The sequence below is a fragment of the Rhincodon typus genome, chromosome 8, assembly GCF_021869965.1.
Source record: "Rhincodon typus isolate 14 chromosome 8, sRhiTyp1.1, whole genome shotgun sequence".
NCBI classification, from domain to species: Eukaryota; Metazoa; Chordata; class Chondrichthyes; order Orectolobiformes; family Rhincodontidae; genus Rhincodon; species Rhincodon typus.
The window spans coordinates 7,346,571-7,366,482 of record NC_063339.1 but is presented as its reverse complement, the minus strand read 5'-3'; the positions used below and the strand labels follow the sequence as shown (position 1 = coordinate 7,366,482).

The window sequence follows — 19,912 nt, the reverse complement described above, 5'->3', positions numbered from 1 at the left end:
TACCTGCCTGTTTCCCTTAAACTACCTAGCAGTCATCCATTGTGTATCTGTCTGCACAGATAATCTGTGCTGTCACTACCTTCCTAAACATTCTGTACTTTTGTTTTGTGGGCACAGTACAGTGACTCCAGCTGACGCTAGAGCTCTGAGACCTGGAGCTCAAGCCTGTGCAACCAGTGATTTTTCCTGCAGATATGTTTGAGGTATGTGGTGTGCCCATGATTTCCCACATTCCACTGGGTAGACCTGTCCTGCCATATGCTGACATTATAGAATATTTATTAGAAATAGAATAGCTTACCATTTATTCATCAACTAGCTAATACCACATTGTGACAGAAGCCAAATACTGGCGAGTGGAAAAAAAAAGAAAATGGAGCATAGGGAATGATGAATGAATGATAAATAAAATGAATTTTAAAAACCAAGAACTGTGGAAGAAATTGCTGCACTTTTTTCAAAAGGAAGCTACCAGTACCCATTGATTGGTCTATGGATTGATGACCAGTTGTTGATGACAAAGATCTTCTGCCTGCCAACAACTGTGTGATTCATTCTCAGAAAGCTTAACAGTATGTGGGTGTGAACAAGATAGCCAGAAGTCTTCAGACCTCCAGAATGTGGGGGTGTCTGCCTTTCTGCAGTAAAAAAAACTTAAAGCCTAAAGAGAGACATTGATTACAAGCAACAGCTTATAATAAGACAGACTTCATAAGTTGTAAAACTAGCCGTTCTGTGCCCCCTTTGTGAAAGTGCCTGAAGAGCGAGAGATGGTCAAACAGCAAGATCTGACAAACCAAGAAGATCATATCTGCTAACACTGTGAGGCATTGCACTGTCCTCCTAGTTTTCCCTCCACCTATAACATGAATATTTTTTCTGTCTGTCTGAATGGGTTTTTAGGAGGAGTTTTATAAAGGGATTAGAGTTTTAGTTCGTAGAGTTGTATGTTGACAGTTCATAATTATTTACCTGTAATTAGAATCTGTTTATTTGTAATAAACCATATTTGTTGTTAAATACAGAATCCTGGTCAACTTGGGTCTTAAAACAGGTAAAATGGGGAATTCTGTGTACTTTTGAATTTTTAGCTTTTGTGATGACTTTGGGGATAACGGGGCTTTATTTCCAGCTTATTACCCTGGTGTGGCATAACTGTTGGCGAAGTACCATTCTCCAGAATAGGATATGGTTTGCTGTTTATCTGTTTGTCTTTGCGTTAAGCATAGACATATGGAATTTTAATATTATTACAAACTTGAGCTGAGTTCAGATATGTAATTACATGTAAAAGAGATATCTGAACTCACAAGCATTGAACCCAGATTGTGCTGAAAGATCAGATGCTTTTTGATGCCATTATCAGGTGGGCAACTCAATTCTCTTTTGTGTTGTTCTTAATGAAAATTGAATGATTTACTTACTAGGATGATTTGAGCTCTTTGTCCATATAGTTTGTTTGATAGTGACTTCCATTGTACAAACAATTGTATGTATATCAAAGAAAAACAAGCTGTGATGTGAAAAAATGTCTTAGCTTCAGAGGTTTCTGTCTGCACGACAGAGATCTGAACATAGTTGTTGCAATAAATTGTCATAGAATTGTTCGATTGCTTCTAAACAATTTCATTCAGTCATTATTCACTTGTTTGCTTCTGTATGTCAAGGATGAAAATTAAAAGTTGTACTTTTGTTGATTCTGGTGCTTACAATGCAGCACAAGTCTTCGAAGACAAGCTAAATCAAATTACTCTTCAGTTTTACAGTAGCATTGCTTTCTAAGTCACTTCAGTAACTTTTTCACGTGAATGAAATTACTTTCATTTCTGTAGCACAATTCATAATCTCAGGATGTCTAAAATATCCTGACTGGGAAGTCTCTAAAATCACCATCATCTTGAGAGCAATTAGGAATGAGCAATGAATGCTGACCTTTCAAGTGGTACTCATGAAGATTGCAAGCAGTCTGGTTTGGCTCCTCAATGACTGTTGTGGGAGCAGAGTTTTTTGTAGGAATTGAATGACGACTTTTGTCTTTATTTTTATTTAGACCTGGCCAAAATTTATTTTTCAACTTCTTCTGACAAGATGAATGGGATAGCATCTCACTGTGATTTTTCTGCCTGTCCTATGTAGTGGTGCCTACGTTTGGAAAGTAATCGGTTGTAAAATACTTAAGGGTATCTGAAAGATATGAAAGGCATTATTTGAATGCAGTATAGGAAGCTGTTGTGGTGCACTGATAATGTCACCACCTCTGGGTCAGAAGGTCTGCTTTCAAGTCCCATCTGCTCCAGAGGTGTTAAACGTCTGAACAGGTTGATTAAAAATATCTTTTTTAATTTTGCTGTTTTCCAACTTGGAAGTTGTTCAATTGGAAAATGACTTGTTTATTCTTTTAATATTTGTGATCTTCCAGTACTGAAGGAGTTAAGTTAATGACTAAATCGATCCAGGATATGATGCAATTTGTGCCCTGTTGTAAAATGAGTTTATTTTCCAGACTGAAATATAGTAGCCCTGTGGGATAGCGCACACATTGTTGTTTTTATGCATCTATTCATAATTGCCCTATGCTTTATTCAGCTTTGTGTCAAAAGTTAATAGTGAATTAATTGAAAGAACAGACTTTTCCATTTACTTCTCTTTGCAAAGCTGTTGTTCATTGTGACAGTTGATCCCAGAGTTATTTTGTTTATTCTAACTCCCCATTGTATACTGGGCAGGGTTTATTTGTGCTGTAATTTAGTTCTGAAGTGAAAATGCCATCACACTAAGTGTTATTAAAATCCAGCTCTGATAAAGAGAGGGATGTTGCAGGAAGGCAAGGATTTTCATCAATCTCTTGTAGGATGAGCCTGTTTGTTAAACAGGTTACTGGAGAAAGACGTGTTATTGTGAAACAAGTTTGTTGCCAACACCCTGGAGCAAAATGGTGGTGGAATCCAGCTGGCTGACTCCGTGGCAGCTGGTCAGAATTTGTTTTATATCTGTTTTCTACTTACATTACTTTCCCATATCTTCACTGCTATTTAAAATTGAGAAAATGACAAAAATCGATCAGAAACAGCATGAATTGAACAGGTTAGCCCTTAAAAAATTCCAGAGGTTAACCAGTTAACTTTGTCAGGTAGCAAAGTCCTCGAGCAAGCCACAGCTAAATGAAGTACGTAGCAGAGATTTTTCCCCCCCTTCTTTGGAGTGAGGGCTTGGCGTCTCTTGTTTAAAGTTTACTTTTCTGAACCCAAGAGGGATCAGTGGTGGTGGTGAATAATTTATCATCACCATGAATGGGCTCATTAGGTGCTTTTTCAGACTTTAAATGAGTTTTGTGGTTGTCATTATATGAGCCTTCTGTTTGGTTGAAATGACCGTTTGGCAGTATCCTTGCTTGAAACAGGGGCAGCCTGCCTCCTTTTATTCGAGGATTTGCAGTTGTGTTTTGCTAAGGTTGTTTGGAATATACAGCTAAGCTGTTCTTGCTCTGCAGCCCTGTTTAAGAACACTAGCAGTGTAAGTAGTAAAAATTTTGTAAGATTTCTTTAGAAATGAATTCACCACTTTTTCATTTAGTTTTTTCCAGTATTGAGGAGGGTGAGCGGGAGAATAATCACTTGATTTTTGTAAATTACTTTCTAACAAATGATCAGTTGTGATCAAAGTTGTAGGATTAAATATTTGTGGAATTTGACCAGTTAACTTATTGCCAGGCTTACTGTGTTTAATGAAGTCACTTTCTGAGTGCTGAGTGGAGCAGTCATTTTGACTGTAAATACTAATATCCAGATATGTTAGATTACATGTACAGATAGCATGCAAATCTGTATATATAAAATTAAATTTTCATTTCAAATCTTTAATCTTCAACTTTACTAAATGCTGAAACACAGTATGATTTAAGCAAGTTGTGTATGGAGAAAATTACATGGAATTTGTGTTGTATATATGATGTCACAAAGCACTTAATTCTTCAAAAGAATAATTCATTGTCTGTAGTCACTGTTCTAATAAATGCAGCAGTGTACAAAGCAGTTCCTGCAAAAAAAAGAGAAATGTCTAGTTTGCATTTCAGATTTTGTTGAGATTTGAATTGGCCAGACCTCCAATGAGACTGTATGTTCTTCAAAATAATGTCACGTTATCATAATTATAACTGGGTATTCTTCAGGTTTAAATTTGGTTTTGACTGCAGAGAACAGAGAGACAGCTTCTGTCTTGGGAGATCTCATCACTTTTCTGTATCTTGTTGCCAGCCACAAGCTGTTCAGTTACTTCTGAGCAAATAGAACCTATCTGCTGTAGTTGGTCTGCAATCTAATCGTCAATTCCTGTTTGTTCAAACAGCTGTTTAAATGACGCTTGCCATGAGTGTCAGAATACTTGCTCTCAAAACATGCAGCAATCCTTTAGTCCTTTGTGTTTTTGGTCTGCAGTTTTTAAAAGCACAAAAATAAAAAGACTTGGTCTTTTCAGCTTTCAGTTCTGTTAGTCTTTTATTTTAGGATTTGAGGTCAAAGCAGATGAAAAAGAATTCAGCACATTAGCCTATTCAGTGATTATTACAGATAATGTAGCACATTGCTCACTTCTACTTCCTTCCAAAATTCCACAAACAGGACTGCCTGGACAGACCCATTGTCTTAGTCTGCTCCTGCCCCACAGAAGTGATCTCTTCCTACCTTGACTCAGTCTTTTCTCCCCAGTCCAGTCTCTGTCCACATACATCTGTGATTCCTCTGATGCTTTACACCAGTTTCAAAATTTTCAGTTTTCGGGCTCCAACCGTTGCCTCTTTACCATAGATGTGCAATTCCTTAACGTGTCCAACCCCCACCAGGATGGCCTTGGGGCTCTCCGCTACTTCCTGGAGCAAAGGCCTGAACTCTCCCCACCCAACACCACCCTTCTCTGAGATAACAAGGTGTAGAGCTGGATGAACACAGCAGGCCAAGCAGCATCATAGGAGCAGGAAGGCTGACGTTTTGGGCTGAGAGCCTTCTTCAGAAATAGGGGAGGGGATGGGGGTTCTGAAATAAATAGGGAGAGAGGGGGAGGCGGATAGAAGATGGATAGAGGAGAAGATAGGTAGAGAGGAAACAGACAGGTCGAAGAGGTGGGAATGGAGCCAGTAAAGGTGAGTGTAGGTGGGGAGTTAGGGAGGAGATAGGTCAGTCCAGGGAGGACGGACAGGTCAAGGAACATTTCGGAGGCTCCCTTGTCAAAGTTGGGCTCATTGGAACATATGCAACAGAGATGGGGAGCTGAGAGAATGGAATGAGGTCTTTATAGGAAGGAGGATGAGAGGATGCATAGTCCAGGTACCTGTGGGTGTCGGTGGATTTATTGTGGATATTAGCGGCCAGTCTATCCCAGAAATGGAAACAAAGATGTTGAGGAAGGGAAGGGAGGAGCCAGAGATAGACCAGGTAAAAGTGAGGGCAGGGTGAAAATTGGAAGCGAAATTGGATGAACTTTTCCAATTCCAGACAAGAGGGGGAAGCTGCACCGACGATATCATCAATATATCAGAGAAAGAGATGTAGGTGGGGGCTGGAATAAGACTGGAACAAGGAATGTTCCTTGAGGAGTCAGACATAACTGGGGCCCATGCAGGTACCCACGGCCACCCCTCTGACCTGAAGAAAATGAAAGGAGTTAAGAGAATTTGTTGAGGGTAGGGATGAGCTTGGCCAAGCAGAGGTTAGTACGGAGGAAATGGGGGTGCGGCTTGAGGTGGGAGGAAGGGGATAGGTGGGAAGGAGAACAGGTTAGGGAGGCGGGGACGAGCTGGGCTGGTTTTGGGATGCGGTAGGGGGAGGGGAGATTTTGAAGCTTGTGAAATCCTATCTCCTCCCTACCTCCCCACCTACACTCACCTTTACTGGCTCCATTCCCGCCTCTTTGACCTGTCTGTTTCCTCTCCACCTATCTTCTCCTCTATTCATCTTCTATCCGCCTCCCCCTCTCTCCCTATTTATTTCAGAACCCCCTTCCCCTCCCCCATTTCTGAAGAAGGGTCTAGGCCCGAAACTTCCTGCTCCTATGATGCTGCTTGGCCTGCTGTGTTCATTCAGCTCTACACCTTGTTATCTCAGATTCTCCAGCATCTGCAGTTCCTACTATCTCTGATACAATACCACCCTTCTCTGCTTGGCCGAGCTCATCCCTACCCTCAACAACTTCTCTTAACTCCTTTCGTTTTCTTCAGGTCAGAGGGGTGGCCGTGGGTACCTGCATGGGCCCCAGTTATGCCTGACTCTTCAAGGAACATTCCTTGTTCCAGTCTTATTCCAGCCCCCACCTACATATCTTTCTCTGATATATTGATGATATCGTCGGTGCAGTTTCCCCCTCTTGTCTGGAATTGGAAAAATTCATCCAATTTCGCTTCCAATTTTCACCCTGCCCTCACTTTTACCTGGTCTATCTCTGGCTCCTCCCTTCCCTTCCTCAACATCTTTGTTTCTGTTTCTGGGATAGACTGGCCGCTAATATCCACAATAAATTCACAGGTACCTGGACTATGCATCCTTGCATCCTCGCATCCTCCTTCCTATAAAGACCTCATTCCATTCTCTCAGCTCCCCCACCTCTGTCGCATATGTTCCGATGAACCCAACTTTGACAAGGGAGCCTCTGAAATGTTCACCACCTCCTTTGACTGAGGATTCCCGGCACCGTTGTTGACAGTACCCTCAACTGGGTCCAACCTATCTCTCGAACTTCCACCCTCACCCCCTTTCTTCCCTCCTGCAACAGAGATAGGGTTCCCCTTGTTCTTACCTACTATCCCATCAGCATCTGCATCCAGAAGACCATGAGCGGCCACTTCAGCAAGATGCTACCACCAGATACATATTCCCCTCCCCTCCCTTGCCCACCTTCTGCAGGTCCCATTACTTCTGGGACACTCTCATCCACTCTTTCTTCACTCGCGACACCCTCCCCACAGCCCAGTGGCACCTTCCCCTGCAATCGCTGAAGGTATAACACCTGGCCATTTACCTCCTCCCTCTCCACTATCGAAGGGCCTAAACAGACCTTCCAGGTGATGTAGCACTTCATCTGCAGTTCTCAGAATCGAGTCTACTGCACTCGCTGCTCACCATGTGGTCTCTTCTACATTGGGGAAACGAAGCATAGATTCGGTGACCATTTTGCAGAACATCTACGTTCTGCCCGTAAAAAATACCTTGAGCTTCCAGTTACCTGCCACTTTAACGCACTACCCTGTTCCCTGGCCAACATCTCTGTCTCAGGCTTGCTGCAGTGTTCCAGTGAAGCTCAGCAAACTGGAAGACCAACACCTCATTGTCTGCTTGGGGACCCTGCAATGCTCTAGACTCGATATAGAGTTCAATAATTTTAGGGCCTGAACTCTTCCACGTCCTAGTCTTCTACCCACACATCTAGCTTTGTTATCACATAGCCTGCCATTACACACTACCTATTGTTTGCCACAAACAGTCCCATTCACAACTATTCACCCTCCTAGCCAGATCGTTATCAACTCCTTTGTCTGTCCAACTGCTATTCTCTCTCTTTGGGCTCTATCCCCACCTATGATTTAATCCTTACCTTCCCCACCACCGCTCTCCCACCTCTTCTCCGCCCCCCGCCGCCAACCCCCAACTTCTACACACAAACTTTTCTCCGAACTACCATCAGTTCTGAGGAAGGGTCACTGGACACGAAACATTAACTCTGACCTTTCTTCACAGATCCTGCCAGACCTACTGAGCTTTTTCAGCAACTTCTGTTTTTCGAATCACGTTGCTGGACCTTAGAGATGAAAGGGCCTGCTTTGTGCTGAGTCAGCCAATCTCAGACAGAGTACCAATCTCACATATCAAGCGTGTCAGTGTTTCTTGATTCTCCCAGTTTGACCTTATTTTTAAAATGCATCCTGAGTTATTGTGAAATTTGGTTCGATTGTGAAGTTCTTATTCCTCTGAACTGTTCCTCGCAGTTAGACCAGAATGGCAACACTGTTTGCTGAAGTGGAAAACGGGCAATTGGATAGGAATATCAAGGGGAGCTGCGAGACTTGTAGAGACGTGCAACAGCAACAGTCTAACACTAGCTGTGTTTGTGTTTTATATTCCATATTTTGATGCTTCATATACCTGTTGCTCTGCTAGACCTGTAAGTCACCCAAGTTGAGCCAAGATAGTTGGTCACTTCTGCATGCAGTAACCCACGTGAAGAGCTTGTCTGAAAGGAATCACTTAGAAAAGTCATTTTACATCATGGTGAGTTAAAAGACACAAATATGTTCAGAGATAGTGCTATATGTATTGATTTTGAGATTTGCCTTTTACTTTTTGCCACCATGGTATGGATATTTCATACCGTGCAGTTTCTGTTTTTATTCTGTCTGTGTGCACACGTGTATTCTTTCATAAGTCCCCTGTCCACTTCCAGTTATAGCAGAGTTGAACTTGTTGTGACATGAGGAAGGAGACAGACAAAGCAGGAAACTACAGATCAGTTAGCTAAACATCTGTCATAGAGAAAATGTTAGAAGCTGTCATTTACAGAAGTTATAGTAGGGCACTTGGATCCGTTCAAGATAATCAGACAACTTTTTTGTAAAAGGAAGATTATGTCTGACTAATTCTTTTGATTTCTTTGAGGAGGTTACCTCTGCTATGGATAAAGGTGATGTACTATATGTGGACTTACAGAAGACATTTGACAAGGTGTCACTCCAAATATTGTGGAAAATAAATGTCATTGGTTCAGAGAGCAGCATACAGACATGGATAGAAAATTGGCAAGCTCTCTATAGGAAGCAGAGAGTAGGTGTAAATGGGTCAATTTCAGATTGGCAAGATGTAACTCGTGCTTTGCTACAGGATATGATGCTGGCATCCCAACTATTTACAATTTTTAAGAATTACCTGGATGAAGGAATGGAAGGCGTGGTTGCCACATTTGCTGATGACACAAAAATGGATAGTAAAGCAGCAGTGAAGACAACAACAGGTTACTAAGAGATATTAGTGGGTTAATTGAGAGGGCAGAGTTGTAGCAAATGGAGTTTAATGTAGGGCAAATGTAGAAATGTCAATTTTGAAAGGAAGAATAAAAAAGTTTTAGCCTCAATCGCTTTCTGTGGTAGTGAATTCCACAGACTCTCACTCTGTGGATCAAGAATTTTCTCCTCATCTCAGTTCTAAAAGTTCTACGTTCTAAAATGCTTAAATGATGACCCTTAGGTCTGGACTCCCCCACCATTGGGAACATCCTTCCTGCATCTGACCTGTCTATCCCTGTTGGAATTTTATAGATTTCTGAGACCCATCCCCCATTCTTCTAATCTCCAGTGAAATCAATCTTAACTGAAGCAATGTCTCTTCATACATCAGCTGTGCCATCCCAGGAATGAATTTAGAAAACCTTCAGTTCACGCTCTCTATAGCAAGAATATCTTTCCTCAGATAAGGAGACAAAAACTGCACACAGTATTCCAGGTGCAGGTCTCACCAATGCCCTGTATTATTGCTGCAAAACATTCTTATACTTGTACTCAAATTACTTCTCTCTTTGGTCTTTTAAAATCAGTATTGTTTCCTGTGTGTGGGGACTGGTTTGTTTTGTTAATTTTGTTATCTTCCACTCCCGTTCTAAATATTTAGACCCAAACTCTGCTGTAGTTCTGTTGGCCCTCATGTCAGCTCACCTCTTGCCTAAAAAAGAAGCACTGTCATTTTGTTCCTTTCAAGTTCCATGGCACGTAACAACCTACGAAGTATTTGCAATTGAACTGTAGCTACCATTGCCAATTAAGAAATGTAGCAAGAAATGTAGCAGCCAAGATCATATCGACAGCAAAATGATAATGATTAGCTATTGGGCCAGCGTTTGTAGTCAGTGGCACAGCAAATGTACATCTGATCTCCAAGTGTGAAATCTGGAGGGAATGACATCTTTACCATCATGTAATTACACTAACTTGTGAAGTTCTTTATTGGCTGTTCATGACAAGACATCAGAGTGAAATCGTCAGTCAAAGCAACCGTCACATTAAAGCATTTTCACAAGCACTTGATGAGCAAACACAAAAACAAAAAAATTTTAAAATTTTATTTTGTAGAGCAAATTAAAGATTAGAATGCACACATGAAGATAGAAGCTAAACTATTCTGAAACATCGTTTGTAAAAGAAAAGTTAGCTTAAAATTCCACTAATTAATCAGTTAAGAGCACTCCATTTAAGATTAGGTGTTTGGAATGTTGAACTTGAGAATTGCAGAAAAAAAGGTACATTTTATCAAACCTTTGGTCTTGCACTCATGGGGACAATTGACAAGAAATATGAAAGTGTAGGGAAAACAAAATTTTATACTGTATTAGAGATGAGTGCTGTTTGGTTGGCAAGGGGCTCCAGTTGGTACAAGCATTGTCATGAATAAAGCATTGATTAATGATGACTGACCATTAACTGCCATTTCTGCTAAGTTTTCATTGGCCAAGCCATTAACTTGAGAAATTAACAAGATGATGGCTATTGTGTATATTTTTGAGTGAACCTGATTGTGGACATGTTCTTCCTGTATGCAAAGAGCAGGACTCTGTGTACCAATACACACAGCTTCCAGCACATGCAAGTACACCACACTTCAAGCCTGACTGACCATCCTAAATTGATTATCAATATAATTCTTTGCACATTTCAGGATTATGCAGCAAATATTGTCTAATTTTGGAATTACATCTAATGTTAGACTGTGTTGAAAGTTTTGCAATTGCATACTGGTTAAGCACACTCAATACCTTGCTTGTTATGAACATTCAAAGGGGCATGTTGTTTGATATGATGTGCCAATCTTTGGAACATGTGGCCCACTTTTCTCTCATCACATTGGTAAAGCTTCTACAGACTAAAGTACACTTGCCAGACAGTCATCCCTTTCCTATCATATTGTATAAATGTTTCCACTTACATTGGGATATCCTGTTGAATGCAAGATGAAAAACTTCAGAATCACACCTTTTGTCATTTTCATGTTGCACAAAGTATTATTAGATTTTCTTGAGGAATAATGTGAGGTTTTGAGGCTACTTCACTAGATCAGCTCATGACCACAAACAAGTACCTTGTAGACTTCTGTTTGCATGTTCCTTCCTTAGCAGTTGGACCTAGACAAGCAAATGAGCTTGAACATGTGCTTCATGGCAAAAAAAGATATTGCACGGAATTAAGTTCTAACTTGTACTATTCAACATTGGCTTTGTGGAAGGTTATAAACAAAGTTTTCAAATCAATTTTTCAAGATGTACAGTGATAAAGGAGACGATATCCTTTATCCATCTTCTATCCGCCTTCCCCTCTCTCCCTATTTATTTCAGAATCCCCTTCTCCTCTCCTCTACCTGCGCTGACCCCCACCTCCTCCCCCCCCAAACCACCACCACCACCACCCCATTACGTCAGCCTTCCTGCTCCTCTGATGCTGCTTGGCCTGCTGTGTTCATCCAGCTCTACACCTTGTTATCTCAGATTCTCCAGCATCAGCAGTTCCTACTATCTTGTATTGAAGATGCCTAGCATTTAATAATGCTTGGAGGCTAAAGTTTTGAATGATTGTAGAAAAATGGATTATCTCAGGTTTTGTGGAAATACCTAGAGTGGTTTCATTAAAAGAGGTTGATGACTGATCACTGGTGGATATTGGAGATTTCTTTTTGATTAACCTTCTAAAACTCATGCAACTGTATTTTATTTTTGGTATTGCTGAAAGAAAGACTACTTTGAAGCTTTTTAACTTGCATTCATCAGGGCAATTCGTAGAAATACAAATGGAAATGGGAAGCAACACTTACTGTAGGTCCCTGCTCAGGGCCTGTTTTGAACAGTGACTGAACAGAGAGTTCTGTGGTTAGTTGATGGACTGGAAATCTGTGAGGAAGGGCCGTCTAGTTGATCTGTATTCTTGAAGAGAACACTCTTGTTGAGTTCAGGATGCAACCAATTTGTTCTTTTTAAAAAGGTAACTTGAATGAATTCCCCAATATTGTATTTCTTGAGCAAAAATTTTTGCCTTCAAGAATAGCTAATGGCCAGAAAGTATTTCGTTTTTTTATTGTGCCCCTCTGCAGGGAAAGTTTGTTCCTTTTCTCTCCGCTGAAGTGTGTGCTTGCATGTGTGTGCTTTGGGTTATTTATACTTACATTTTATCAACTGTATATGTTAACCAGTTATTGCATTTGGATTGAATGACATTTTTGATTTCATAAGAAACAAATAATTTATATTTCTTTAAAAAATTGATCATTTTATTTGGCACCTGATATAGACAAGTTAGTTAACTGGTAACTGGGAAAAGTATTTTTATTTTATGACCATGTAGTAGTGGACTAAAATGAAAGTGCAGTCCTTCAGCTTTAGTCATAACAATCTTAATCTTAAATTTTCTTTCCCAGTTTCTTTTGTTCTAATTTCACATTGGTATCTTAAGGTAGCCACAGTACGCACACAAACTTTACTAGACCCTTTGATTTCAGAAGCATTAGAGATGAACCGCATTCATTTGTTGGCATATGCAGGATTAAAGTCCCCATTGTCCTACCAGACCAAAGGGCTGCTCTCTCATTAGAGATAGATGACTGTTGATGGTTTAACCTGAGGGTCACCATGCTTCAGGCAAGGGGAGAGGTTGGGAAGGAGAGTCGTTATTGGTAACCTCAGCCAATATGGGAATTGAAACAATAGTTTGCTTGGAGCTGGGTACTGAGCCAGACCACCTGAATTCTGTATTTTGCTGCATAGACGGAAAATCGATTTAGGACCTTGTGTCGGCAACCAGGGGAGTTCCATATTTTTGTACAGTGAAGGCAGTTGTAATGTCCTGCTTACACCAATATATGACCAAATTCATTGCAGTTTTGTTAGAGTCTAAACATCTGAGTGCAAACATGTGGTTTCTGTCATCCAAATGAATTATGCCTCAAGTTTTAATTATGTAAAATGCCTAAAACAAAGTTATTTTTTCCCCGTTTCATGTGTTTTTTTTCTTTTCTATCACCGCCTCAGACAGTGTTTTGAATGCTAAATTAAGGTTACAGGAAATGTTAGGCGAAAAGTTGGCTGCAAAGTGTAAAAAAAAATTCACAGTACACTGCTAGTCAAATCCCTGTAGATTAAACTTGCAATAAGCAAATAACGCACAAACAGAGCAGTGAGTTGCTATAGCAACAGTGTAACTAAATTATTTTACTGTCATGATATAATTTTCCTGCTTAGAGGCTCAAGGGACTTGAAGTTCCATTTGTAGTCAAAGTTATTGGTGTAGATGAGACAGAGAGAGGGAGGGTGAATCCATTACTGATGTTGTATGCATCTGTCCTAACTTCTTTCTATTTTGCCTTTCATTAGGAGCCTCTGTCTAAATGGGTCCCGTCATGCCTCCCAGTAAGAAGCCAGAAGGCTCTGGAATTAGTGTTTCGAGTGGACTGAGCCAGTGTTACCCAGGAAGCTCGCTAACCAAGGCGTTCCAGGAAGTTGAGGAACTGGACATTACGAGCAGTTACTTGCCTGCCATCCGTTTGGAAAAAGTAGCCATGGAGGATGAAGAGTTGACAAACCTGAACTGGCTGCATGAGAGCAAGAACCTGCTCAAAAGTTTTGGGGACACTGTGCTTCGTAGTGTTAGCCCAGTTCAGGATATTGACGAGGATACCCCACCATCCCCTGCTCATTCTGACCAGCCATATGATGCCAAGCAGAACCCTAACTGTAAACCTCCTTATTCTTTTAGCTGCCTCATATTTATGGCTATTGAAGACTCACCCAGCAAACGCCTGCCTGTTAAGGATATATACAACTGGATCCTAGAACATTTCCCTTACTTTGCAAATGCTCCAACTGGGTGGAAAAATTCTGTTAGACACAATTTGTCATTGAATAAATGTTTCAAGAAAGTAGACAAGGACAGGAGTCAGGTGAGCTGTCCAATTGTAATGTATACTTGTTTCCATGTAAACCACTTGGAATCATTTATGATTTTGACTTTTTTTTGAAAAATGAAGTAAATATAATCTTCTACTTTTATGTGAATGGCTCTTAGAGATAATTTAAGTCACAAAGTGAGGCCTTTTGGCCCTTTGTGTGGAGGAATAAAATGTACAAAGTTGCCAAATATCCGTAAATTAAAATTGTTTAATTTTCCCAGTTAAAGATTCAAGGATAATATAGGATTGAGGTAAATAAAAACCAACCAGTTACACTAGTTCCTCTGTCTTTGCAAGGTGAAACACAAAAAGATATTCCTTAGATACACCATGCTTTGGCACCTGACCAAGTTAGGAAGATATGGTAAAACGATTCTGTTTAACTTATTCTTTAAAAAAAATGAACAATATAAAGCATCATAATGGAAAAAGGTATTTGGTCTTTGCCTTCAGCATTCTCTCTCTCCCTTTCCCATGTGTTCTTTCTCATTCCTCCTTTCTTCTATCTTTTTTTTCCTGTGTATCATCCCAAATTATATTCCTTCTCCAGTTCTTTTTTCCGATTTATATTTTTCCCCCCTCATTTTAACTATTAGTTTTTGTGATTTTTTTCATGATCTGTTTTTCTTTTGGCACATCTGCTTTTATCTTTGCATCCTGTCTCTGATTCTCTCTTTTGCTCATGAAGACCAGCAATTTTCTGTACTGTAGAATTGGTGAGAGCTAATTCTAGTGCAGCCAGAACTGAAATACTAGATGTTACCAAGCCACCATCTGGCTGCTAATGTTCTGTTGCTACTTTCTTAGACGATGCAGTAAAGTGAATGGAAAAGTAATACTTCATTTTAGATTATTATTCTGTCCCTAGAAGCAACACTGTAATATAAATGAGGTGGCATACAGTGTCCAGAGGAGGAAACATAGGAGAAAATAATTTTGATTTTCTCTTTCAAATTACACCCCTGTAAACCTATTGGGAAGTTTAAAAAAAAAATCATTATATAAAAGGTACCTTTGGAGTCTAGGGTTCTACAGTGGCATAAGTCACTGTTGGATTTTTTGGTTTATATTCTGGCTGCAGACAACCTTGGCTCTTGGAAAACAAGGTGTAGAGCTGGATGAACACAGCAGGCCAAGCAGCATCAGAGAAGCAGGAAGGCTGACGTTTTGGGCCTAGACCCTTCAGAAAAATCTTCCTGGTCCTCTGATGCTGCTTGGCCTGCTGTGTCCATCCAGCTCTACACCCTGTTATCTCAGATTCTCCAGCATCTGCAGTTCCTACTAACCTTGGCTCTTGGCTGACTCCCATGCAAACTTTCTCTTACCCTATGTGGATCACCTATCAAAGTAATAGTTGAGTTGCACATGTGTAGTTTCACTATTGTCAAAGCTGACTCACAGTGCAAATTGGCCAAATTCCATTCGAGGAAATTCACAGCAAGTATTGTGAATAACTTTATTCAACTGTGATGTATATAGGGCTTTAATTCAAATATATTTGTGTCACTCCTATATTATGTATTTCACCCTCAGATGGCTATTTTGCATTTTATATAGACCTGTAGAAACACTTGGATAGATTTTTGGCTTTGTGGTAGTGACTTGGCAGTCCATCTTTTCTATTGTAGTCAGTAGCAATAAGGTTCAGGAGAGAATGGAAACAATCCGCTGTCACCCTTTTTACGTGATTGCAAAGTCTGAATCTACCTGATGAATATTCAACTTCTTAAAGAAATTATATTTCTTTATGAAGAAAACATTATTGAAACAATTTATATTTGCACAGTTTACGTGTGCTTGTATATAAAGTAACATATACAACATCTGATTGTACCAAAATTCTACAGTAGTTAGTAACAAAATAATTGCTTACGCTAACATTTCATCTAACATTTTACTATGTAGGTCTAACTTCCTCCTTTTTGGTTCAATGTTGTTAAATAAAGAAATAAAAGGTTAGGATTTAGGGGAATGATTTAGCTTTTAATCTTGTTTTAATCTTGAAATTGTGTGAATTAAATGCAGGTAAGAATTTAAATGTTTCACTATCATATTGGTTTTGGACCAACTCCCAACTGCAGTCCATATGTCATACATCTACAAGAGGAAAGGCTAATTGGGATCAAAGTTACTGTAGCCTTTGTAATATTTTTGTCCAGCTGCTGTGAAAGCTACCCCACCCATATTTCAAAGCTGTCTCTTCAACAGTCCAATTAATTTAAAACAAACATTCATGCATCTGCGTATGTTTTAATATTGATGTTTGCAATTGCAGTGGATCTCCTTAAGCACATACTTGAATAAGTAGTTTGCTTAAATGATCAAGATATCACAACATAAATCCTGTTGCCTTTGAATGAATTCTAGGTCAGTGAAACAAATTGAATTGTCTCGACCTATGGTTTTCAAGCTTTGTGCTGAGCCTGCCATTCTCCAACTTTGAATGTTCTCTAACATGTATTTTTAATATCAGAAAATGTAACAAAAATATCCAGAACAAAAATCTGTGGATATCGTACTTTTGCTCATGTCTGTGTGGAGAAATACCCTGATCTCTCAACACCAGTTTGAAACCCATAGTGTAAACATGGAAAATTCGGGGATCCCGATTCTCTGAACTCATTAATCTCAATCTTATTGTAATACTTTCTAACCGTTCTCCCAGTCATTGACCTGGGAACTCTCTACTTCTGGAATATTTCATTTTGTGGCATATGCTGTTGTGGCTTCATTTCACCTACTGGGTTTCACCATTCCCTTAAGGCAGACTCTTGCTTACTAAGTCTTGTTGTTCAATAGACTTATTAGAAGATCTCTGTAATGCAGGTAATGCCATGGGTTGAGACAGATACAAGTTGGTTTGGGAAAGAAAATCTGAGAAATCACTTAACAGAACAGCCTAAACAAAGCTTTGCTGACACTCTCTAGCTATTTATATTAAGCAAGTTCCAGTTATTTTGTGTTAACTATTTGTCAACTCTTGACAATTAATCTGTTCCATTGTTGTTGAGACTTGCAGGATCACTTTAGCTCATAGGTGGCATTGTCTTTGTCCATTTCTGCCTCCTGTAGCAAACTGCTCTGCGTATAAAACAAAGTGAAGTGAAAATAAGTGTAACTCATACGTGTTATCTTTGACAGAGAGAATTTTACAGGAGAAACAAACTTTTGGTGTGAAAGAAAGATTGGTAGCGTTATTGATTGCTGGATCATTGCTTGAAAGGATCATATTTTGTGATACTTAAAATTAAGCCAATGTGACTGAATACTCTTAATTTTAACATCCTCTTCAATATGTGTTTTTGTCAAATGCTTACCATAGATTTATAATGTTTTATTTATTTAAGCTGTAGTTGGAGGTCAAGTGCAGAAATTTAGAACAGAAATTCTAATGAATTTAGAGATAACTAACTTGTTTTGCCACAGTGGTGGCTATAAAGCATTTAAATGCATCCATTGTTGAGCGAACCAACTCATTTTTAAGAGAAGTTGAACAATTATGGTTAAGAATTGGATATATTGATAGACAATTGAGCACACATAATATATCCTTATGCTGTTGGAGTTTGGTAAAATCATCTGTAAATCCATATAATCGTTGTCAAATGGTGTAATTTACAGTAAAGGTTGATGATTCTTCATTATATTTTGGAAAGGGGCAATAAAATTTAGGGAACTTTGAGCTGTAAATTTTACCAGAACTTTTCTCAGCACATTGGTTAGAATCTGTGATAGTGGAAAACACATGTCCTCTACAACAACAGTGTAATTTAGCCAAATGCTCACTTATTTTTTGTTCCATACTTTTTGTTGATATCTGGAACCTTGAGTGTTGGCAACCATGTCATTTTCATTGAGCATACTATCCACATCTTGTAATCTTACTAAAGCAGCGTGCTGTGCTGGCAGTGGTGCCAGATAATGATAGGTATGTTATGAACGTGGATGAAACCATTCAGCCACCTCTCATATGGAGTTTCTGCAAAGTGGTTTCATCTTGATGTTAATGTAAATTGTACAATGTCACTTGGGAATCAAGTTGGTTCCGTGGAATAGTAGTTGAGAAAGCTGTGCTGTGCTGCACCTCAGTCCTGGCTATGGTTCACACTGTGATTGTAACAAGGTCAGCCAGGTGTACATCATAGAATGAGTTCCCTGATTGGGGCTGTTAATCTGGCCCAGTCAAGGAACCCTGGCTGATGGATAAGAACAGGAGTGTCAGACCTCCTGTTCATTCTGAAAGCTGGCTCTGAGGGAGCTAGATGAGTATTGAGGACTCTCCACATGTAAATAAAGGGTGACTTGGTGACCGGATACTGGCTTGTGTGGAATTATTTCAGTGGCAACGAGAGAAAAGCACCCTCTGAACAAACTTGCTGTCAACAGTCCGTAATGGTTTTAAATTTTCTGAACACACTGCCAGCCACAGCTGCCAGTATTAGACTTTGGATGCAGAACTGCATCCTAGCAAAACTGAAACAGCTGGTGGTGATGGGGGACACCAAAGGGCCATTACTACCAGAATTGAAACCTTTATGGACCCAGAGAGACCAGATCACATAGAGGATGGCGTATTTTTATGGGGACCGTGAGTGATCGTCCGGAGCAATGGTCGCCACTGGATACTGGCTGAATTCCTCCAGGGTCGTCCAGGGGTTTCCAAAATGAAGATGTTTGTGATAAGTTGTCTGGTTACCAGAATTGGATGCAGACATAGCCGTGTTGGTTGGGCAGTGCCCAGAATGCCAAAAAGGACAAAAATTAGCACCAGCAGCTCCCCCAGATTTGTGGGAATGGCCAAGTGAACCATGACTTGGTTACACATCAACTATGCAGGTCCTTTCCTGGGTTCAGTGTTATTAGTCATTTGTGGATGCCCACCCAACGTGTCTGGACGTGTTCATTTGTCAAACATGGCGACGACGATAGAAAAACTGCGCACAACTTTTACCATACGCAGACTCCTGGTAATGGTGTCACAGACAAGGGGGCATTGTTCACCAGCAGGGAATTTGAGTATTTCCTAAAGTTGAATGGCATTCAACATATAAGAACATCCATCATCCAATGGTCTGGCAGAAAGAGCAGTCTAAACTTTGAAGACAGGCTTAAAAGAAAACAGCCTACAGCTTCACTAGATACCAAATTGTTCCTTGTTCCTATTTGATAATAAGACCACCCCTCATGCGACTACAGGGGTAATTCCAGCAGAGTTACTAATAGGGAGAAGATTGCACACCAGGTTAGATGTGATTTTCCCAGATCTAGGGGTAGGGGAAGGGTGAAATAGCATCCGGAAATTCCATGCCAGACACAAGACTCTGGTAAGCGAGGGAGACAGTTTTTACTTCAGGGAACAAAGTTTGGGGTAGGAACTACGAGAATGGCTCTGCGTGGGTAAGAGGCATGGTCGACATGAGGTTAGGTCCATTGACATTAAGTTTGGGTAGGTGTGATGGCCCTGAAGCACATGGACCAAAGCTGCAAACTTGCAAATGATGTGGGAGCAAAATGTGCCTGGCTCCTCAGCAGCCTTTCTGACTAATTTGAAATCCGTGGGATCTCCCTCTCAGTCAAGCATTGAAGATACCTCAATGTGAGATGGATGCGGCAAATGTCGCTGCTTCGACACCTTGGCTGCCTGAAGAAGAAAATTAATTTCTTCCGAGACGCTCCAGGTGCAAGAAGCAAGCTACTGTGAGCTACGAGCTGGCTATATCAGAAAGGCAGAGTTGGAGGAACCTGATCCAGTGCTAAACCGCCCCGGGAGGTGCTACACTTAAAAAGCCCATGTTCTTGGACTCATGAGAAAGGATATAGTGATTGTAATGAGGTCAGCATGTGGATCTCATAGAATGAGCTTAAAAACAAAGTTGTTGGAAAAGCTCAGCAGGTCTGGCAGCATCTGTGAAGGAAAAAACAGGGTTAACGTTTCGGATCCAGTGACCCTTCCTCAG

At 40.2% G+C, this 19,912-nt stretch overlaps 1 protein-coding gene across 1 annotated transcript in view; it reads left to right on the top strand.

Annotated features, from left to right (window-relative positions):
* The first annotated feature begins 3,485 nt into the window (after nucleotides 1-3,485).
* LOC109932411 (forkhead box protein N3-like) overlaps nucleotides 3,486-19,912 on the top strand; it is a 94,589-nt gene continuing 78,162 nt past the window's right edge. The window contains exons 1-3 of the mRNA XM_048600379.1: nucleotides 3,486-3,513; nucleotides 8,142-8,252; nucleotides 13,381-13,946. Of these exons, the coding sequence (XP_048456336.1) occupies nucleotides 13,395-13,946 (552 nt within the window). The 5' untranslated portion in view covers nucleotides 3,486-3,513; nucleotides 8,142-8,252; nucleotides 13,381-13,394. The remainder of the gene's footprint in view (nucleotides 3,514-8,141; nucleotides 8,253-13,380; nucleotides 13,947-19,912) is intronic.